A 24,332-nucleotide genomic window follows, 5' to 3' on the forward strand; every position below is an offset into this window, starting at 1 on the left:
AGGTTTTTTTATCTGTAAAAACTTTTTTTTACTTTTTTTTTAAAGTTTTTTTTTAAGTCACCTTGGGTCACAATAACTGGCAAACATTAGATTGCCTATTGTGTTCATTGATGGCTATATGGCCATAATTGAACACTTCATTTGCAATATAACAATACAATGCTGCCACCTAGTGGCCTGTATTGGCATATTCCTGAAATAGCCTCTGAAGCCTGCTCGAGGCTTCGGGCTATTTCAGCAATGTAACAGGTTCCCCAATCTCAGCCGGGGAACGCTGTTACCGGAACAAAAGCGCGCAACTTCCGCTTCCGGACTGATCAGATGACGTGGTCACATTTGACCACGGCATCTGAAGGGGAAAATGTATGCGATCAGCCTTATGGCTGATCGCATACATGTGCCGCGGGTCTCTGCTATTTAAAATGCATGTGCGAGTGGATGCCATGTTTAGGGACCGGACCTCCCCTGTACATATATGGCGGAGGTCCTTAAGGGGTTAAGGACATCTGATCCATCATAGTGATCACATTCTCTTAAAAAACAAATTTTATATATCAAAAAGCAACTATTTTGACTGAGGTTTATGTATTGTCTTTTTTAACCTTTCTTTCACTATGAAAAAACACGCATTTGTTCCTTTCCTTTGGGTCAAGTGATGTGTTGGCGACACTCTGCACGTTACATTCTGGTCAGGCAATGTGTCACCTTTTCACGGCATGACCCACTTGCAGCTTCCTACATTCTGCATGATGCCACTTCCTACACTGAATGACTCCTCCTCTCAGCATTTCTTCACACAAGATCCGGTGCTCACCCCACCTGCATTTGTGTAGGCATGACAGGGGGGTCTTGGAATGTGTAGGCATGGAGGGTAAGGTTGGCATTACACCAGCAGTTGCAGCTGACGATTGTCGGGAATGAAGTGTTCCTTTCCGGCAATCGCCTGCTGGTCAGCAGAGGAGACTGCTGCATTTATATGCAGTAATCACCTCTACAGTATGGGGAGGAGTGATCGCTAATGCCATCGCTCATCCCCATACAAAATCATTATTTGCCAATCATTGGTCAATCCAAATCTTTTGACATGTGAAAAAATTATTGTTCGCAGACAGCAGATCATGGTGTCTACTAACGATCTACTGCCGACAAACCACTATACAGCATGGGGACGAGCGATGGCATAGCGGTCACTCCTCCTCATGTAATAGCAGTGGTCTCCTCCCCTAGCGAGCAGGCGATTGCAGGGAGGGAACGATTTCCTCCCGACAATTATCTGGCCTGATTTCCCAGAACACACAACTTACTGACAAATCAGATTGTCCATGCTGTTCCCTATCTACTGCTGAAAGCACCTACAATAGACATGTGAGCTTCAGTACTGGATCATGAAGCAATGGAAGAAGGTGGCCTGGTCTAATGAATCATGTTTTCTTTGAAATCATGTGGGAGGCTGGTTGCTTGCGTAGTCTGGTGAAATGATAACGCCAGGACGCACTGCATAATTTGTTCGGGAATAGTTTGAAGACTAAAGGTTCAAGGTGTTGACATGGTCTCCAAACCCCCCAGATTGCAATCTAATCAAGAATATGTGGTTTGCTGGAAAAAAACAAGTGCAAACTGTGGAGGCTTTACCTCTACTGAAGTCTTGGTGCCAGAAACTACAGGACACCTGTGATTCTGCAGTCTGTATGCTTTTCTAGTCACACTGTGAAGAGTATTATTGGATTATGTAATATAGTGTTTTTTTGTATTTTCAAGTACTTTTCATGGTTCCCCCTAATGTTCTTTTTGTTCCCTTCTAGTGTACTTCTAAGATGCTTCCAAGATACCAATGTGTTCTATATGTATTATTTCAATAAAAAAAAAAAGTTATGCTTTGTATGATCCAACCAAGGCTTTTTATATGAAATCCTGGGACAATGCCTTTAAATAATTTAATCTCCATTACATTTTTGAGTGGTTAAATAGATTAATAAGGTAATCTATGGTGGTTATAATATCTCTATGTTCTAATACAGGTAAGTTAGTAAATTGATGTGCACCCACTAAATACCACCAAAAATATCCACTGGTTAGAACTCAACTGGCAAAACTAGTCATTTAAGGGGTTGTCTCATAATAGACAATGGGGGCATATCGCTAGGATATGCACCCATAGTCTTATAGGTGTGGGTCCCAGCGGACCTATATAGAGAACGGAGCCCTGAAAGTAAAGGAGGGAGCACTGCGCATGTGCAGCCGCCCTCCATTCATTTTCTATAGGGCTGTCGAGCCCATAGAAGTGAATGGGAGTGGTGGCCGGTCATGCGCGGTGCGCTACCATTCACTTCTATGGGGAGCCGGCTTGGTGGTGGCCAGACTGGAGTCCTCCAGCCACCACCTTGCGGGGCTCTGTTCCCAATATAGGTGCAGGTCCCAGCGGTGGGACCCGCACCTATAAGACAATGGGGGCATATCCCATTGTCTATGATGAGACCTGTGGTGTACCTCCATTAGAGGCAGACCACGCAGCTGCTATGGGGCCTGTGGGGGTAATCGGGCCCAGCGTGGAAGATAGACCCCGTCCCTAATTACAATACAATGGCTCTCCCCTGTCCTGAGTCCTCAGGCCCTGCCTTCCAGCTGCACACTCATGGCTTCCCTAGCCCCTTGTGCTTCCGTGGGCTCTTCTCTCCCCTCCCCCTTACCCAGAGTATCAGTGGCTGTGGCTCCATTCATGCCCAAGCGCTCTGTTTCTCTGCAGGGAGCTGAGCAATCAGCATAAGCAGTTCTATCAGAGCCTGCTGCTGATTGGCTGGCCCAGAACCCAGAAGAGAAACCTTACTAAGTCATGATGGAGGACTTCAGTCATGCCGGGCTGACCCTACCAGGAAGCGCTGTCTGTGACTGTGGGACAGCAGCATCAAGAGTTGGACTTCAGTCTGAAGATTCCACAGTGACAATGAGCGCCCAGAAAAGGAAGTCAAGCAGAAGACAGCATGAGAAAAAAAGTTAATGGATGAGGGAAGTCTGGAAGCCTGGGGCTCAGGACGGGGATATGGGACCGGGAGGGTGGCACACTATGTAGAAAAAATAACAGCCGCACCAGTAGAAGTGACAGTTCATGGGGGCAGTGGGGGGAAGTGGTATGGCAGTGATGCACTATATATTATAGGCAGTAGCAGGCACAATACTGGGGTGGTGGGTATGCTATTGCCGCAGTATATAATAAGCAGTGGCAGGCAGCAGTACCAGACACAGTTCAAGGGGAAGAAGGGAGGGGGGGGGGTATGACAGTGATGACTATATTATAGGCGGTAGTAGCCACAATACAGGGGGGGGGGGGGGTAGTACAGCATTGGTGCAGTATATAATAAGAAGTAGCAGACAGCAGTAGCAGGCACAAATCCTGGGGGTGGGGGGATTATGGCAGTGGCGCTGTATATAAAAGGCTGAGCAGGCACATTTTATGGGGGTATTGCACTATATAATATAATAATAAAATATAGTAAGTGGCAGCAGTGGCAGACACAGTTCATGGGAGGGGGGGTATGGTGGTGGTGCACTATATAACAGGCAGCAGTAGAGGGCACCGTTCATCAGGTAAGACTAGTTACACACTTGCGATAAGATTGTGGTATTCAGTTCCAGCAAAGGAGCAGAATTACTAGATTCACCGTCAGATCCGGCACATGCTGAACAAGTCGGAAGGGCCATGGGTGGTAGTGGGATAGGCTAAAAATAGGGCATGGGGGCCCAATTCAGATTCTTGCTTTGGGGCCCAGTGATTTCTATGTACACCCCTGGATGAGACAACCCCTTTAAGTAATACCCTCTAGACTAAAAATGTACAGAGAGAAAAAGGGCAGATGGTGTCCATCAGGAGAAGACTATAAGAGCAATGTCTATAATCCAGGAGCCATCACTACCTCATTAACATACATGAATATTGTATCTGACCAAAAGAAGATATGAAGATTTGAATAAAAAATTAAAGACTGAAGTTGTGTATGACTGTCAGTTCTATGTTAGGAGCATGTTTTGTATGCCCATGAATACACACATTGTGCAGCACTCAGTATATATGGAGGTGTGAATATGTCACTTGACGTATTTTTAATGAACAGAATTATGAGGCTAACATTGCTTCTCTGTATTGAGATAAGCTGATCTCCGCTAGCACACCAGTCTAGTAAATATACAAACCTAGAAATCATTAGCATCTAGATGTGCAGACGCTGAACAGGGTCTTTAGAGGGGATGGAAATGTTGTTCCAGCTTCGAGAATAGAGAATAAAACCCGATATTTATGCAGTCTTAATTAAAATCCAGATGAACCATGAAATAATGAGCACACTAATTGTCCATTCTCACAGCTGGATCAATATTTCTATTCTTTTATGTATGCAGTGTTATATTGGCATGAGATCCGTGCATCAAGTGGGGACCACCTACAGCTAGTGAGCTGGTATTTTCTCACTTATTCATCATTAAAAGGAGTCTTTGGGAAGTATTTAAAATGGCCCCCAACAACCTGTTCTAGAATTTGAGCAGGACTGGCTGCCTCTATTTGCAGAGCTGCCTCGGGAGGTGAGGGGGCAGAGCCTCACTACACACTACACTCTGGCACTTGCATATACTACACATTGGTTGGTGTTGCTGTCAGGCTGCTCAGCCATGATGGCATATCATAGACAGGATCATATCATTACCAGCTATTGTGGAGCAGTGTAGTGTATTCAGGCAGCTCTGCAAGTGGGAGCAACCAGCACTTCTCACATGCTAGGAGAGGTTGCTTGCCGCCCTATTACATTATTCCCAGGGAAACCCTTTAAAGCAGTTCCAGCTTTTTGAACTATTCTAATTTTGAGCCTCAACCTGTTGTAGCTGTTGAAAAAAGCCATAGTCACCTGTTCCTGCGCTGCTCCATTCTGGCTTCCTGGTTCCTCACTGGTCTTCTGGTCCCTGTCCTGTAAACTTCCAGATGGGAAGGGTTACTTGTACTGCTGTAGCCAATGACTGGCCTCGGCTATGACATATCCCCAAGAGGCACATCACTGATGGGTCATGCACCGCTTGGGGACATGTGATTGCTGAGGCTAGTCCCTGCCGCAGTAGTGTATGTAACTCTGCCCATCTGGAAGTTTACAACATACGGACGGGAAGAATGCTGAAGGGAGCTAGGGGTCCAGGGAGCTGGAACGGAGTGGTGGGGGGCAGGTGACTATGTTCTTTTTTACAGGTAAAACAGGCCTCAGTTAAAACAAATCCAACAAGCTGGACAACTATTACTATTTTCTACTATAGTTATATGTCTGTGAAGGTTCTCATTTATCCAGGTCATGGTATATATCTGTAAAGAATAAATCAAGGCAACTGGACAGTATGTCCAGTTGCCTTGATTTATTCTTTACAGATATATCCTATAGTTATAGTATGTGACAACTAACCTGTATGTTCGCATATATCCATCCATACATTGTAGTTGAAGTAGGTAAGTTGATGCCAGACCTGGTCCCACAATTTTCTGTGGGATCGTTCACGGCATCTGGCAAATCAGTTTTGATGTCTGATGTCTTCGAAGGTTTGGATAGAAAAACTTAGCATGCAGAATTTTTCTATCAGGCACTTTCAAGCTATGGACGCCAGACTGTGGAATAAAGTGCAAATACACCTACATCAGTTATGTGAGCGCTGCCATAAAACAACTAGCCGGACACAACTGATATCTGCGCAGCCAGCCTTACTGACTGTAGTAAAGATGGTGTGACATCATAGCGGCTTTCATTAATTGTCGGAAGATTCACTTATACCCTTATGTAGCGGCCAGCAGGATCCTATAAGTGTTATGAATAGACTATGACAACTCTTGTTGGCACTGTCCCAGAGTAATGTAAAGACCTACCGGAACATATGAAAACATAATTATTTTACTTACAAGTGCAGAGCATAATATACTGTAAACTATTATATATTATCTAAATGTAAATTTAAGGTCAGTGCTGTATGCTCACAGTGTGTTGATGGCCCCACCATGACTCTGCATATATTCTATTATGTACATTGCCACTGTCCGTGTTTTGCGGATCTGCGGTTCCGTAAAACACACACGGACGTGTGAATGGACCCCTAATTAGACAATGTGTCACAATGATCACAGTGGCTGATGCTGGATGATAAATCTGGTGCATCCTTAGACTGTCAATCTTCTACCCCGTATTTGTTGGCTTAGCTTAAGCCATGTCCATGTGCACCCAAAAATTTTGCAGGTGTCCTGAAAATTTATCCGCATACGTCAAAATCCTGTCTACATGCTCCAAATTCTGTCTATATTTGTCCACCAAAATCTCTAAAATGGTTGAATCTGTACCACTTCTTTTGCACTAGAATCAAAATTTTACGCTTCATATATACATGTATCTAGAAGAGAGATAAAAGCTGACAAAACGGTAAATGTCGAGGATGCCTGAAAAAAAAAAAAGATTTTGGTAAATGTGTCCAAAATGCCTATCCACCAAAGACATCTTTGGCACCTGTAGGTTGTACAGCAGTTACAAGGGCATTGCCTCCTAGCGGCAGCCAGCGGAGGGTTATTAAGACCGGGGTCTAAAATGCTGGTCTTAATAAATGACCCCATGAATTTGTAGAGTAGATCACTTTTAAGTCTCAATTATCTTCTGCAACATTCACAAAAGTCACGAAAATGTTGCAACTCCACGCCACCAGACAAGCCCCAGGCGTACTTTCACAGATATAGGCGTAAACCACGCACACCACTTGTGCCAAATTCACCATATACTGTGCGCCATTTACTAAATTACATCGGCACAAACCAAAGACAGACTAAAAAAAGGACACAAAAACTCATCAACTGATAAATTCCCCCCAAGGTTCTTTTAATGGAAACTGGCCTTCTGCAGTGAACAATGTTCAAGGGGACAGCAGACATTACTAGTTTTTCTAAATCTGACCTAGTTTCCGCCTGACAACTTTCTGGACAGTTTCTCGAAATAGCATTTCTTAAGAGGAAAAGAAAAAACAAACTTTGGGATCTGAATAAACTAAACGTACAGCCGAAAACTTTACAAAGATCAGTACAAAAAAAAAAAAAAGATTTTGGAACTTGTCTCTGGCAAGCAGGTTCCAGCTAGATTGATTGAATATCACAAAGTGGAGAATAAACAGCCAGATTAATGCACAAGTAAAATCAAACAGCATGCTCCTGGCAAGCGGCGATTCTCATGGCTCGCACTGAAATTATATTCTTCATTCAAACTCCACTAAATATGTGTTGACTGAGCCCAACGACTACAAAGAACAGTCTGCAAACAAACTGACAGAAGGAACTTTACCTTTAGACTCATGTGAGAAATGCTTGACTTGTTTTGTAAGATACTGAGACAAAATGTCTTTCACCCCGCTAAACTCTGAGGGAAATCAAGTCATTGAAGGCTGACAATGGGAGCAATGCAGCGGCTCAACACAGGGTTTCCTAAGAAAACATTGTTAAGGGTCTCTAAGCCTGCTCTTACACTCGGAATACTAATACTCAGGATAACTCCAGCTTTTCATCAGTCAAAGCGTTCAGTATTCACTACATGACCAATGGCTTATAATGTAGAGGGAGAAGTCTTGTGAATATACAACTGCTTAATGCTACACCAGATAAGATGCCATATCTCCTGGAGATCACCAAATTCTTTCTGAACACCCAGAAATGGGCTTGTTGGGGGAGGTTCGCTGGAGCTAAGGAATATATTATTCTCTTTTCTAATTTGGGGCACTAAACCTTCAGTCTGTTTCTATCCATTGTGCAGATGAATGTTATCAACCAGTGCCTAGAAGCAGCCATGGCCGAGGGGGGATGACCATAATGTTCCTCAACCAGATTAGTGACAGGAAGCCCACCCAGAAAAAATATCTGCCCCCATTATCCCCACTTTATGTCATAAAAATCCAGTTCTGAGAAACCTCCTGAAACCTTTCCGTACATGACTGTGGATGATGCTTGCAGCCCGTTTTATAAGATTAGTGCATCTTGTAAAATGTTTCCCTCGAGTACTGATGTCAGGGACTGAGGCTCAAAAGCGATATCATGTTTCTTAGTAAGTTAAGACATTAGACATTCATTGTCGTAAAGTTAGAGTCCAAAAAGGGTAATGGCAATGAAGGATTTTGTTAAGAAATTTCACAGCAAATTAGATTTCATTAGAAACCAAATAACACTTTACAATGACCGTGTCCTTATTTAGGGTCACTTCTTGTATTTCTTCTAGGGTGACTTGGTGATATAAGTTTGTCTTGTATTGTAAGCATTACATGATGAGATTTGCATAGAAATCATAGTTTGATGATGAAATAGTTGTTCATAGATATTACCTATTGTCTCACCCCTATCTCCTCATAGATTGTAAGCTCTTGGGAGCAGAGCCCTCATCCCTCTTGTTTGAATTGCTGATCTGTTTGCTGCTATGTTAATTATCACTCTGTTTGTACTTGAACCCCCTAATTGTAAAGCGCTGCGGAATATGCTGATGCTATAAAAATAAAGATTATTATTTTTATTTTATTATAATACATCACACATTGAAAACCCATTATTTAAGTCGATCTCATCTATCTCTCTTTCTATCTACCTACCTATCTATCTATCTATCTATCTATCTATCTATCTATTATCTATCTATCTATCTATTATCTATCTACCTATCTATCTATTTATTATCTATCTATCTATCTATTATCTATCTATCTCACATCTATTTATCTATCCATCTATATCTATCTATCTATCTACCTACCTACTTATCTATCTGTCCATCTCATATCTATCTATCTCACATCTATTTATCTATCCATCTATATCTATCTATCTATCTATCTATCTATCTATCTACCTACTTATCTATCTGTCCATCTCATATCTATCTATCGAACCTCAATCAGCACCTCCTAACATAGTGAAATACGCAGGTACAAATCTGCTATGACTACAGGTCAAAATCAAACATGTAATATAGGTAAGGTTTCAATTTGATGTTTTCCGGCCATAGCAGCCCATTATACCTGTACACGACTGAACCTAGCATTGCTCCTGATAATGTTTTCAATGCGACTTGATGGATGCATTCCTGCACCAATGACCACAGCATGAGTAAGCCGAACAAAAGTAGTATCTTCTATTTCAAGGAAAATGTACTCCGAACACGGACAGATGGATCAACTTTCAAATCAGATAATCTGAAATAGCAGCGGCACAAGCAGCAGTGATCTAAGAATGGTTATAAAAGGTCATTCTAAGGAAAGAAGACAGTTGGGCCGAGCACAAACAGAGTGTAATATACAAGTCTGACCAACAGACCTAGAAATATCTCTTCTACACACTATATTTCTTCCAAGTTATCACCTTGTTCCATTATCTTTTCTTAGGTTTGTCATATGAATGTATATAAGTGTGTATGTTCTGATAGCACAAAACATAGATGAGTAAAGATAGATAGATAGACAGATAGACAGGTATGAGATAGATAAATACAGATAATAGATAGATAGATAGATAGATAGATAGATAATAGACAGGTATGAGATAGATAAATACAGATTATAGATAGATAGATAGATAGACAGACGGATAGATAGATAGATAGATAGATAATAGACAGATATGAGGTAGATAGATAGATAAAGATAGATAGATAGATAGATAGATAGATAGATAGATAGATAGATAGCAAAATAATAGATAAAGATAGATAGATAATAGACAGATATAAGATAGATAAAGAAAGCTAGATAAATAATAGACAGATATAAGATAGATACAGAAAGATAGATAGATAGATAATAGACAGAGATAGATAGATAAAGAAAGCTAGATATATAATAGACAGAGATAGATAGATAGATAGATAGATAGATAGATAATAGACAGAGATATATAGATATATAGATAGATAGATAATAGACAGAGATATATAGATAGATAGATAGATAGATAATAGACAGAGATAAAACAGATAAAGATAGATAATAGACAGAGATATATAGATAGATAGATAATAGACAGAGATATATAGATAGATAGATAGATAGATAATAGACAGAGATAAAACAGATAAAGATAGATAATAGACAGATAAGAGATAGATAAATAGGTAGGTTCATGCACTTAGATGCCACACAATGGTATCCATCACCCATGTTAACAAAATAAAGGCCACTCTTTTGGCCTTCATTGGCATAATGGAGTTCTACAGGACCACTCAACATAGGTGCTGGGCACTTTCTCTGACTTATGGTAAGCATACACTGCAGATGCAGTATGGAAACCCCCCATAGTAATGCAGTATGGACCCCCCATAGTACTGCAGATGCAGTATGGACCCCCATAGTACTGCAGATGCAGTATGGAAACCCCCCATAGTAATGCAGATCCAGTATCGAGCCCCCATAGTACTGCAGATGCAGTATGGACCCCCATAGTACTGCAGATGCAGTATGGAAACCCCCCATAGTACTGCAGATGCAGTATGGACCCCCATAGTACTGCAGATGCAGTATGGAAACCCCCTATAGTACTGCAGATGCAGTATGGAAACCCCCTATAGTACTGCAGATGCAGTATGGAAACCCTCCATAGTACTGCAGATGCAGTATGGAAACCCCCCATAGTACTGCAGATGCAGTATGGAAACCCCCCATAGTACTGCAGACGCAGTATGGAAACCCCATAGTACTGCAGATGCAGTATGGAAACCCCCCAATGCAGTATGGAAACCCCCCATAGTACTGCAGATGCAGTATGGACCCCCATAGTACTGCAGATGCAGTATGGAAACCCCCCAATGCAGTATGGAAACCCCCCATAGTACTGCAGATGCAGTATGGACCCCCATAGTACTGCAGATGCAGTATGGAACCCCCCATAGTACTGCAGATGCAGTATGGAAACCCCCCATAGTACTGCAGTTTCTAGCTGTGACCACATCTGCACTCCTTTAGATTGATCTTTCTATCTAATTATCTATCTGTCTGGAAGTGATCAGATGTTTGTGGTTATGTGTCCCCTAGAAGAAATGTTCTTCTGAGCATCACAACCAACCTGAATTGTGATTCTTCTTTTATAAAAGTTCTCTACATGTATTTTACAATATTCTGACATGTTTTGCATTATTATGAGTCAAAACGTTGGGATTTTAGTCAAGTCTCTTTCACGTCAGTGTTCTTTATTTCCATTCTTCTGCTCTGATATAAGAGCAGAACAATGAAAATACTGGAAGCACCAGATTTAACACCAAGGGGTGGGTTCACATCTGCGTTCTGGATTCCGTTATCACTTTATAACACGGTTATAACGGAAAATAACGGAATCCATAAGACGGAAGGACGGATCCGTTATGCTGCCCATAGACTTGTATTATGAAGGATCTAAAGGCTTCCGTTTTGACTTCCATCTTATGGATTCTGTTATCTTCCGTCATAACCATGTTATAACGGAAAGCCATAACGGAATCCAGAACGCAGATGTGAAGCCACCATAACTGATAAACGGAGCTGAACAGGTCTCATTGACTATAATGGGACCTGTTTGGTTTCCTTTTGGGAGAAGACTTTTTTAGTGGAGAAAGAAGTCCTGCACCCACATAACTGAAGCTGATGGCGCCAGATGTACCCCATTATCTACAACGGGGTACATCGGGTTTCCATTAGGTAGTCCGGCGGTAGTTACTGCACAACATACTTCTGCATACAGGACTAGTCTGATATTATGAAGGAGTCAGTAAACTCAGCCTAAGACCCAAACACACTGTGATTATTGGTTCCATGTGAATGAGATTGTTCATCCGTCTATAGCAGCACCACTGTCTTCTTCACTATTGGCTGAAGGCTATCAGGATGAGTCTATGGCAAATCAGACAATATTTCTGAGGCACAAGAAAGTAACACAACTCCAAGATGCAGCAGCCAGGAAGACACATACCAGACATGATGAGCACTGGGAGCAAAGAGGCGATCGCAGCAAGACACAGGCATGGCATCTCCATAGCTTCTCACATCCACTTTACAATCCAAGCATGGAGACTATAATCCAGCAGTAGTATCCCCTGGGTGAAAGAACCCCTCACAGCCCCCATACACTGCTGTGTGCACTCTGCAGGGATGAGCTGTCTCCTCTCACTGGCTGCTTCCTTCCCAGTCACTGCTATATAAATGGAGGGGGCGTATAGGGGGAGGGGGCCCTGTGACCAGGTCTACACCAGAGCTGCTCCAGATACTGCCCTAGAGTTATTCTTCATGTCATAACTGGGACTCACACAGGTCGCAGACAGAATGACTGGCGGAAAACAGAATATTAGGGAGGGGAATGGTTAGATGCACAGCACAGTATTAGGCATCTAAGAATTCTGCAGAACTCCCAAAGTGTGAGCAACACAGCTGTCCTTCATTCTCCGAGGCCACGCTCGGGCCACCGGATGGGACTTTTCTCCTTTTCTCAATCCTTGAGAAAATTTTGACTTCAGAAAAGTCCCAGCAAGTGGCCCGAAAGTCACATTGGAGAATAAATGACAACTATCTATCCATCTTCTATCTATCTATTATCTATCTCATCTATCTATCTATCTATCTATCTATCTATCTATCTATCTCGTCTATCTACTGTATCTATCTATCTATCTATCTATCTATCTATCTATCTATCTATCTATCTTCTATCTATCTATCTATCTATCTACCTACTATCTATCATCTATCTATCTATCTATCTATCTATCTATCTATCTACCTACTATCTATATTCTATCTATCTATCTATCTATCTATCTATCTATCTATCTATCCATTATCTATCTATCTATCTATCTAATCTATCTACTGTATCTATCTATTATCTATCTATCTATCTATCATCTATCTATCTATCTATCTACCTACCTACCTACTATCTATCTATCTATCTATCTATCTATCTATTATCTATCTATTATCTATCTATCTTCTATCTATCTATCATCTATCTATCTATCTATCTATCTATCTATCTATCTATCTATTATCTATCATCTATCTATCTATCTTCTATCTATCTATCATCTATCTATCTATCTATCTATCTATCTATTATCTATCATCTATCTATCTTCTATCTATCTATCTATCTATTTATCTATCTATCAATCTATCGATCTATCTTCTATTAAAATCAGTCTATCCATCTATGTTATCTATCTCTATCTATTTATCTCTCTCATCTATCCACTGTATCTATCTATTATCTATCTATCTTCTATCTATCTATCTATCTATCTATCTATCTATCTACTATCTATCTATTATCTATCTTTCTATCTATCTATCTACCTACCTACTATCTATCTATCTATCTATCTATCTATCAATCAATCTATCTATCTATCTTCTATCTATCTATCTATCTATCTATCTATCTATCTATCTATCTATCTATCTATCTATTATCTATCATCTATCTATCTTCTATCTATCTTCTATCTATCTATCTATCTATCTATCTATCTATCAATCTATCAATCTATCGATCTATCTTCTATTAAAATCAGTCTCTCCATCTATGTTATCTATCTCTATCTATTTATCTCTTTCATCTATCTACTGTATCTATCTATCTATCTATCTATCTATCTATCTATCTATCTATCTACTGTATCTCTCTCTCTCTCATCTATCCACTGTATCTATCTATCTATCTATCTCATCTATCTACACTCTCTCTCTCTCTCTCTCATCTATCTACTCTATCTATCTATCTATCTATCTCTCTCTCTCTCTCTCTCTCTCTCTCTCTCTCTCATCTATCTATCTATCTATCTATCTATCTCTCTCTCATCTATCTATCTATCTATCTATCTATCTCATCTATCTACTCTCTCTCTCTCTCTCTCTCTCTCTCTCATCTATCTACTCTATCTATCTATCTTATCTATCTATCTATCTATCTATCTATCTATCTATCTATCTAATATCCATCTATCTTCTATTGAACTCATTAAACTATGTCTCCTCCAAAAAGAGACAAAGTGGATGGTTTTGCTCAACACTGTGACCACCTCATGGGCTCAATGAGGCCCTCAGCTTCAAATCCTTTTTATAGGTGTTTTTATGATGTCTTATATCTTTATTTATGTTTATATATCTTTTTTTTGTAGCCGTAATCGTCCTTTCAATATTGGAACAATAACTATGCTATGAACAGAATTTATGTGACCATAAGGACCTGCTGCATAGATTGAGAACTGAGAGAAGAGTTAATCGTTTGGTTATGAGGAATATTACTAGTATTACTACATGAATTATTAATATGTATTATCATCTGTGGGATATGGAAATGTGATACTTTTTTTTTTAATATTTTATGTTTGGCACTTATCTTAATATATTTATTTGATATTATTTAGTGATCACGATTATGATTTTTGTTTGCACTATGTCACTCTATATTGTTAATTACAATATGTTGTGAATATTATAACTCATTTTGCACATTTGTTATTATTAAGTATAGGTAATTGATTTATATTATTATTTTTGTGTTTATCGATAGTGTGTACCCTTATTTCTATGAACATAATCATGTATTTTATTATAATTATGCATTTTTTGCACTTTATTTGTATTTAAGTTCTAGCACTATGTTAGTGGTGACAGTCACGTATATATCACTGTGACTATACCTTTTATGTTTGTGTAGCGCTAATACCACACAAGATTATATCCCATATTATTATGGGATATAATCTTTTTTCATGTGGTCACTTCTCTTCCTCATATTCTTGCTACCTAATTTTTTTCTTGCTTCCTTGGTCCGGTCTCACAGTGACAGGGAACGGGCGCCGAGTTGATTGTTTAGAGGGTTGCTGGGTTACCCTGTCAGCTATTGTAGCACATTGCCGTGGTGCGCTGCGCGCCGGATCACGTGGAGACGCCGAGACGTCTCCTTGGGAGGTGGGCTGGAACGCATGGCTTGTGTTCCACCCCTCCCTCCTGATGAGCCTGGCGCATCACCAGGTGGGGGTCCGCTTTGTGGGATACAACAGCTGATGTGATTTATGTAAGTAATTCATCAATACTTGGCGCCGCTTTTGTGGATTTAAAAAGGGGCTTTGGGCTACCTATCACTACCTCCTGACGAAGCAGAGGCGAAACGCATGTCGGGGTATTCTTGCTGACTTGCGCTGCTCTGTACACCCCCAGTCATGTCCTGTGGTATGTATTCCACATAATATTGTGCCAACTTGTGGCAAATTTTTTTCACACTGTTATTGGCTTTCCTGACTAGGTTGTGGGTGGTGGCTTATGGGGGGTTTCTCTTCCTTTTTTTACTTTTCTTCTTTTTTTTTTTCCTCTTTTTTCTGTTTTCTCTATTTCTTCCGCCATTTTCTCCATCCCATTGCTTATTTCTGGGCTCATGCTGTACCATTGTTTTGGGCAATATTAATCAGGGAGTGTTATCATACACTTCCTAGAAGTGAACTTGATATAGGTATCTACCCGTACTGGGGGATATACCAATGCATGTAGTAACAGGTAGGCCATTTTGTGATATTCATGTTTTATAGTGTATATTTTGGGATTTGGTGACACTTGACATGTGGATGATCTTTTTGGGGGAAGTAGAAGCATAGGTCAGGTGATTCTGGCACCCTCATACATCTGTCGTTTTCCTTTCATTATTACTATTATATTGTTATATATTGTGTACATGGATTTTTATGCAATAAGGCTACTTTCACACTTGCGCTTGATCGGATCCGTTCTGAATGGATCCGATCATATTAATGCAGACGGAGGCTCCGTTCAGTACGGATCCGTCTGCATTAATAACTTAGAAAAATTTCGCAAGTGCGCAAGTAGCCTGAGCGGATCCGTTCAGACTTTCAATGTAAAGTCAATGGGGGACGGATCCGCTTGAAGATTGAGCCATATGGTGACATCTTCAAGTGGATCCGTTCCCATTGACTTACATTGTAAGTCTGAACGGATCCGCACGCCTCCGCACGGCCAGGCGGACAGCTGAACGCTGCAAGCAGCGTTCAGCTGTCCGCCTGACCGTGCGGAGGCGAGCGGAGCGGAGGCTGAACGCCGCCAGACTGATGCAGTCTGAACGGATCTGCTCCATTCAGACTGCATCAGGGCTGGACGGAGGCGTTCGGGTCCGCTCGTAAGCTCCTTCAAACGGAGCTCACGAACGGACCTATGAACGCTAGTGTGAAAGTAGCCTAAAGTGGATATATTTTTGACTATATTGGATATGTCTTTGTTGTTTGCGAGTGAGCAACATTATAGGTATATGTTCTATTGAACTCAGTCTATCCATCCATCCTTCCATCTATGTTATCTATCTATCTATCTATCTATCTATCTAATATCCATCTCTCTTCTATTGAACTCAGTCTATCCATCCATCCATCCATCTAAGTTATCTATCTATTCTATCTATCTATCTACAGTTGCAAGAAAAAGTATGTGAACCCTTTGGAATGATATGGATTTCTGCACAAATTGGTCATAAAATGTGATCTGATCTTCATCTAAGTCACAACAATAGACAATCACAGTCTGCTTAAACTAATAACACACAAAGAATTAAATGTTAACATGTTTTTATTGAACACACCATGTAAACATTCACAGTGCAGGTGGAAAAAGTATGTGAACCCCTAGACTAATGACATCTCCAATAACTAATTGGAGTGAGGTGTCAGCCAACTGGAGTCCGATCAATGAGATGAGATTGGAGGTGTTGGTTACAGCTGCCCTGCCCTATAAAAAACACACCAGTTCTGGGTTTGCTTTTCACAAGAAGCATTGCCTGATGTGAATGATGCCTCGCATAAAAGAGCTCTCAGAAGACCTACGATTAAGAATTGTTGACTTGCATAAAGCTGGAAAGGGTTATAAAAGTATCTACAAAAGCCTTGCTGTTCATCAGTTTACGGTAAGACAAATTGTCTATAAATGGAGAAAGTTCAGCACTGCTGCTACTCTCCCTAGGAGTGGCCGTCCTGTAAATATGACTGCAAGAGCACAGAGGTGAAGAAGAATCCTAGAGTGTCAGCTAAAGACTTACAAAAGTCTCTGGCATATGCTAACATCCCTGTTAGCGAATCTACAATACGTAAAACACTAAACAAGAATGGATTTCATGGGAGGATACCACAGAGGAAGCCACTGCTGTCCAAAAAGAAAATTGCTGCACGTTTACAGTTTGCACAAGAGCATTTGGATGTTCCACAGCAGTACTGGCAAAATATTCTGTGGACAGATGAAACCAAAGTTGAGTTGTTTGGAAGAAACATACAACACTATGTGTGGAGAAAAAGAGGCACAGCACACCAACATCAGAACCTCATCCCAACTGTAAAGTATGGTGGTGGGGGCATCATGGTTTAGGGCTGCTTTGCTGTGTCAGGACTTGGACGGATTGCTATCATCAAAGGAAAAATTAATTCCCAAGTTTATCAAGACATTTTGCAGGAGAACTTAAGGCCATCTGTCTACCAGCTGAAGCTCAACAGAAGATGGGTGTTGCAACAGGACAACGACCCAAAGCATAGAAGTCAATCAACAACAGAATGGCTTAAACAGAAGAAAATACGCCTTCTGGAGTGGACCAGTCAAAGTCCTGACCTCAACCCGATTGAGATGCTGTGGCATGACCTCAAGAAAGTGATTCACACGAGACATCACAAGAATATTGCTGAACTGAAACAGTTCTGTGAAGAGGAATGGTCAAGAATTACTCCTGACCGTTGTGCACGTCTGATCTGCAACTACAGGAAACGTTTGGTTGAAATTATTGCTGCCAAAGGAGGTTCAACCAGTTATTAAATCCAAGAGTTCGCATACTTTTTCCACCTGCACTGTGAATGTTTAAGTGGTGTGTTCTAAAAAAACATGGTAACATTTAATTCTTTGTGTGTTATTAGTTTAAGCAGACTATCTATCTATCTATCTACTGTATCTATCTATCTATCTATCTATCTATCTATCTACTGTATCTATCTATCTATCTATCTATCTATCTATCTATCATCTATCTATCTTCTATTGAACTCAGTATATCCATCCATCTGTTATCTATCTATCTATCTATCTATCTATCTATCTATCTATCTATCTATCTATCTATAATCCATCTATCCTTTATTGAACTCAGTCTATCCATCCATCCATCCATCTATGTTATCTATCTATTCTATCTATTATCTATCTATCTATCTATCTATCTATTCCATCTATCAACTGTATCTATCTATCTATCTATCTATCTATCTATCTATCTCTCTATCTATCTATCTCTCAACCTATCTTCTATTGCACTCAGGTTATCCATCCATCTATGTTATCTATCTATGTTATCTATCTATCTGTATTATTTATCTACTGTATCTATCTATCTATCTATCTATCTATCTATCTATCTATCATCTATCTACTGTATCTATCTATCTATCTATCTATCTATCTATCTATCATCTATCTATCTACTCTATCTATCTATCTATCTATCTATCTATCTATCATCTTATCTACTGTATCTATCTATCTATCTATCTATCATCTATCTACTCTATATATCTATCTATCTATCATCTATCTACTCTATATATCTATCTATCATCTATCTACTGTATCTATCTATCTCTATATCTATCTATCTATCTATCATCTATATACTGTATCTATCTATCTATCTATCTTCTATTGAACTCAGTCTATCCATCCATCCATATATGTTATCTATCTATTCTATCTATCTATCTATCTATCTATCTATCTATCTATCTATCTATCTATCTATATCATCTATCTATCTACTCTATCTATCTATCTATCTATCTATCTATCTATCATCTATCTACTGTATCTATCTATCTATCTATCTATCTATCTTCTATTGAACTCAGTCTATCCATCCATATATGTTATCTATCTATTCTATCTATCTATCTATTTATCTATCTATCTATCTATCTATCTATCTATCTATCTATCTACTGTATCTATCTATCATCTATCTACTGTATCTATCATCTATCTACTGTATCTATCTATATATCTATCTATCATCTATCTATCTATCTTCTATTGAACTCAGTCTATCCATCCATCCATATATGTTATCTATCTATCTATCTATCTATCTATCTATCTATCTATCTATCTATCTACTGTATCTATCTATCTATCTATCTATCTATCTATCTATCTATCTATCTATCATCTATCTACTGTATCTATCTATCTATCTATCTATCTATCTATCTATCTATCTATCTATCTATCTTCTATTGAACTCAGTCTATCATACATCCATATATGTTATCTATCTATTCTATCTATCTATCTATCTATCTATCTATTTAATATCAATCTATCCTCTATTAAACTCAGTCTATCCATCCATCTATGTTATCTCTATTCTATCTATCTATCTACTGTATCTATCTATCTATGTATCTTCTATTGAACTCAGTCAATTCAATAAAGCTTTATTGGCACGTCCAAGTAAAACATTTAGCATTGTCAAAGCAAAATAAATAATAGGTATGGTGGGGGTGGGGGGGGGGATTTGATGTGGGAATTAAAGGGGGGGGGGAATGTTGGGTTAAAGGGGCAGTATGAGGGTATAAGAGTCCATGGTGTCTCATCTTCCTCTCAAAGGTAGAGACATATTGGGCAGTGATCTCCACGGTGGACTCCTCTTTAGAGTTGAGCGAACACCTGGATGTTCGGGTTCGAGAAGTTCGGCCGAACTTCCCGGAAATGTTCGGGTTCGGGATCCGAACCCGATCCGAACTACGTCCCGAACCCGAACCCCATTGAAGTCAATGGGGACCCGAACTTTTCGGTACTAAAAAGGCTGTAAAACAGCCCAGGAAAGGGCTAGAGGGCTGCAAAAGGCAGCAACATGTAGGTAAATCCCCTGCAAACAAATTTGGATAGGGAAATGAATTAAAATAAAAATTAAATAAATAAAAATTAACCAAAATCAATTGGACAGAGGTACCATAGCAGAGAATCTGGCTTCACGTCACCCACCACTGGAACAGTCCATTCTCAGATATTTAGGCCCCGGCACCCAGGCAGAGGAGAGAGGTCCCGTAACAGACAATCTGGCTTCATGTCAGCAGAGAATTAGTCTGCATGTCATAGCAGAGAATCAGGCTTCACGTCAGCCACCAATGCAACAGTCCATTGTCAGATATTTAGGCCCAGCACCCAGGCAGAGGAGAGAGGTCCCGTAACAGACAATCTGGCTTCATGTCAGCAGAGAATTAGTCTGCATGTCATAGCAGAGAATCAGGCTTCACGTCAGCCACCAATGCAACAGTCCATTGTCAGATATTTAGGCCCAGCACCCAGGCAGAGGAGAGAGGTCCCGTAACAGAGGATCTGGCTTCATGTCAGCAGAGAATCAGTCTGCATGTCATAGCAGAAAATCAGGCTTCACGTCAGCCACCACTGCAACAGTCCATTGTCAGATATTTAGGCCCAGCACCCAGGCAGAGGAGAGAGGTCCCGTAACAGAGGATCTGGCTTCATGTCAGCAGAGAATTAGTCTGCATGTCATAGCAGAGAATCAGGCTTCACGTCACCCAACATTGGAACAGTCCATTGGCATATATTTAGGCCCCGGCACCCAGACAGAGGAGAGGTTCATTCAACTTTGGGTAGCCTCACAATATAATGGTAAAATGAAAATAAAAATAGGATTGAATGAGGAAGTGCCCTGGAGTCCAATAATATATGGTTAAGGGGAGGTAGTTAATGTCTAATCTGGACAAGGGACGGACAGGTCCTGTGGGATTCATGCCTGGTTCATTTTTATGAACGTCAGCTTGTCCACATTGGCTGTAGACAGGCGGCTGCGTTTGTCTGTAATGACGCCCCCTGCCGTGCTGAATACACGTTCAGACAAAACGCTGGCCGCCGGGCAGGCCAGCACCTCCAAGGCATAAAAGGCTAGCTCTGGCCACGTGGACAATTTAGAGACCCAGAAGTTGAATGGGGCCGAACCATCAGTCAGTACGTGGAGGGGTGTGCACACGTACTGTTCCACCATGTTAGTGAAATGTTGCCTCCTGCTAACACGTTGCGTATCAGGTGGTGGTGCAGTTAGCTGTGGCGTGTTGACAAAAGTTTTCCACATCTCTGCCATGCTAACCCTGCCCTCAGAGGAGCTGGCCGTGACACAGCTGCCTTAGCGACCTCTTGCTCCTCCTCTGCCTTGGCCTTGGGCTTCCACTTGTTCCCCTGTGACATTTGGGAATGCTCTCAGTAGCGCGTCTACCAACGTGCGCTTGTACTCTCGCATCTTCCTATCACGCTCCAGTGCAGGAAGTAAGGTGGGCACATTGTCTTTGTAGCGTGGATCCAGCAGGGTGGCAACCCAGTAGTCCGCACAGGTTAAAATGTGGGCAACTCTGCTGTCGTTGCGCAGGCACTGCAGCATGTAGTCGCTCATGTGTGCCAGGGGTAAGGACAAGCTGTCCTCTGTGGGAGGCGTATCGTCATCGTCTTGCCTTTCCCCCCAGCCACGCACCAGTGATGGACCCGAGCTGCGTTGGGTGCCACCCCGCTGTGACCATGCTTCATCCTCATCCTCCTCCACCTCCTCCTCATCCTCGTCCTCCTCGTCCTCCAGTAGTGGGCCCTGGCTGGCCACATTTGTACCTGGCCTCTGCTGTTGCCAAAAACCTCCCTCTGAGTCACTTCGAAGAGACTGGCCTGAAAGTGCTAAAAATGACCCCTCTTCCTCCTCCTCCTCCTCCTCCTGGGCCACCTCCTCTTCCATCATCGCCCTAAGTGTTTTCTCAAGGAGACATAGAAGTGGTATTGTAGCGCTGATAATGGCGTCATCGCCACTGGCCATGTTGGTGGAGTACTCGAAACAGCGCAACAGGGCACACAGGTCTCGCATGGAGGCCCAGTCATTGGTGGTGAAGTGGTGCTGTTCTGTAGTGCGACTGACTCGTGCGTGCTGCAGCTGAAACTCCACTATGGCCTGCTGCTGCTCGCACAGTCTGTCCAGCATGTGCAAGGTGGAGTTCCACCTGGTGGGCATGTCGCATATGAGGCGTTGAGCGGGAAGGCCGAAGTTACGCTGTAGCGCAGACAGGCGAGCAGCAGCAGGATGTGAACGCCGGAAGCGCGAACAGACGGCCCGCACTTTATGCAGCAGCTCTGACATGTCGGGGTAGTTGTGAATGAACTTCTGCACCACCAAATTCAGCACATGCGCCAAGCAAGGGATGTGCGTCAAATTGGCTAGTCCCAGAGCTGCAACGAGATTTCGCCCATTATCACACACCACCAGGCCGGGCTTGAGGCTCACCGGCAGCAACCACTCGTCGGTCTGTTGTTCTATACCCCGCCACAACTCCTGTGCGGTGTGGGGCCTGTCCCCCAAACATATGAGTTTCAGAATGGCCTGCTGACGTTTACCCCGGGCTGTGCTGAAGTTGGTGGTGAAGGTGTGTGGCTGACTGGATTAGCAGGTGGAAGAAGAGGAGGAGGAAGCCGAGAAGGAGGAGGTGGCAACAGGAGGCAAAGAATGTTGCCCTGCGATCCTTGGCGGCGGAAGGACGTGCGCCAAACAGCTCTCCGCCTGGGGCCCAGCTGCCACTACATTTACCCAGTGTGCAGTTAGGGAGATATAGCGTCCCTGGCCGTGCTTACTGGTCCACGTATCTGTGGTTAGGTGGACCTTGCTACAGATGGCGTTGCGCAGTGCACACTTGATTTTATCAGATACTTGGTTGTGCAGGGAAGGCACGGCTCTCTTGGAGAAGTAGTGGCGGCTGGGAACAACATACTGTGGGACAGCAAGCGACATGAGCTGTTTGAAGCTGTCTGTGTCCACCAGCCTAAATGACAGCATTTCATAGGCCAGTAGTTTAGAAATGCTGGCATTCAGGGCCAGGGATCGAGGGTGGCTAGGTGGGAATTTACGCTTTCTCTCAAATGTTTGTGAGATGGAGAGCTGAACGCTGCCGTGTGACATGGTTGAGACGCTTGGTGACTGAGGTGGTGGTGGTGTTGGTGGTACATCCCCTGTTTGCTGGGCGGCAGGTGCCAACGTTCCTCCAGAGGCGGAGGAAGAGGCCGAGGCGGCAGCAGCAGAAGAGGCCGAGGCGGCAGCAGCAGAAGAGGTAGCAGGGGGAGCCTGAGCGACTTCCTTGTTTTTAAGGTGTTTACTCCACTGCAGTTCATGCTTTGCATGCAGGTGCCTGGTCATGCAGGTTGTGCTAAGGTTCAGAACGTTAATGCCTCGCTTCAGGCTCTGATGGCACAGCGTGCAAACCACTCGGGTCTTGTCGTCAGCACATTGTTTGAAGAAGTGCCATGCCAGGGAACTCCTTGAAGCTGCCTTTGGGGTGCTCGGTCCAAGATGGCGGCGGTCAGTAGCAGGCGGAGTCTCTTGGCGGCGGGTGTTCTGCTTTTGCCCACTGCTCCCTCTTTTGCTACGCTGTTGGCTCGGTCTCACCACTGCCTCTTCCTCCGAACTGTGAAAGTCAGTGGCACGACCTTCATTCCATGTGGGGTCTAGGACCTCATCGTCCCCTGCATCGTCTTCCACCCAGTCTTGATCCCTGACCTCCTGTTCAGTCTGCACACTGCAGAAAGACGCAGCAGTTGGCACCTGTGTTTCGTCATCATCAGAGACATGCTGAGGTGGTATTCCCATGTCCTCATCATCAGGAAACATAAGTGGTTGTGCGTCAGTGCAGTCTATGTCTTCCACCGCTGGGGAAGGGCTAGGTGGATGCCCTTGGTAAACCCTGCCAGCAGAGTCTTCAAACAGCATAAGAGACTGCTGCATAACTTGAGGCTCAGACAGTTTCCCTGATATGCATGGGGGTGATGTGACAGACTGATGGGGTTGGTTTTCAGGCGCCATCTGTGCGCTTTCTGCAGAAGACTGGGTGGGAGATAATGTGAACGTGCTGGATCCACTGTCGGCCACCCAATTGACTAATGCCTGTACCTGCTCAGGCCTTACCATCCTTAGAACGCCATTGGGCCCCACCATATATCGCTGTAAATTCTGGCGGCTACTGGGACCTGAGGTAGTTGGTACACTAGGACGTGTGGATGTGGCAGAACGGCCACGTCCTCTCCCAGCACCAGAGGGTCCACTAACACCACCACGACCATGTCCACGTCCGCGTCCCTTACTAGATGTTTTCCTCATTGTTATGGTTCACCACAACAACAAAAATATTATTTGGCCCAATGTATTGTATTCAAATTCAGCTGAATATAAATTTGAGGCCTAGTATTTAGGCGCTGGGTGACCGGTATGGATTTAC

The 24,332-nt window shown here is 42.3% G+C and overlaps 1 protein-coding gene across 2 annotated transcripts in view; it reads right to left on the reverse strand.

Moving 5' to 3' along the window:
* The window catches only part of APCDD1 (APC down-regulated 1), a 119,591-nt gene that overhangs the window by 43,634 nt on the left and 51,625 nt on the right, over window positions 1–24,332 (reverse strand). Inside the window, exon 1 of one of the 2 annotated variants that reach the window (XM_044294849.1) lies at window positions 11,960–12,146. The exons of the other annotated variant lie outside the window; for it this stretch is intronic. Coding sequence (XP_044150784.1) covers window positions 11,960–12,023 — 64 coding nt within the window. The 5' untranslated portion in view covers window positions 12,024–12,146. Of the gene's footprint in view, window positions 1–11,959; window positions 12,147–24,332 lie in introns of those variants that run through there. 2 annotated transcript variants of the gene reach the window in all.

The sequence above is a fragment of the Bufo gargarizans genome, chromosome 5 (genome assembly GCF_014858855.1).
Source record: "Bufo gargarizans isolate SCDJY-AF-19 chromosome 5, ASM1485885v1, whole genome shotgun sequence".
Classification (NCBI taxonomy): Eukaryota; Metazoa; Chordata; class Amphibia; order Anura; family Bufonidae; genus Bufo; species Bufo gargarizans.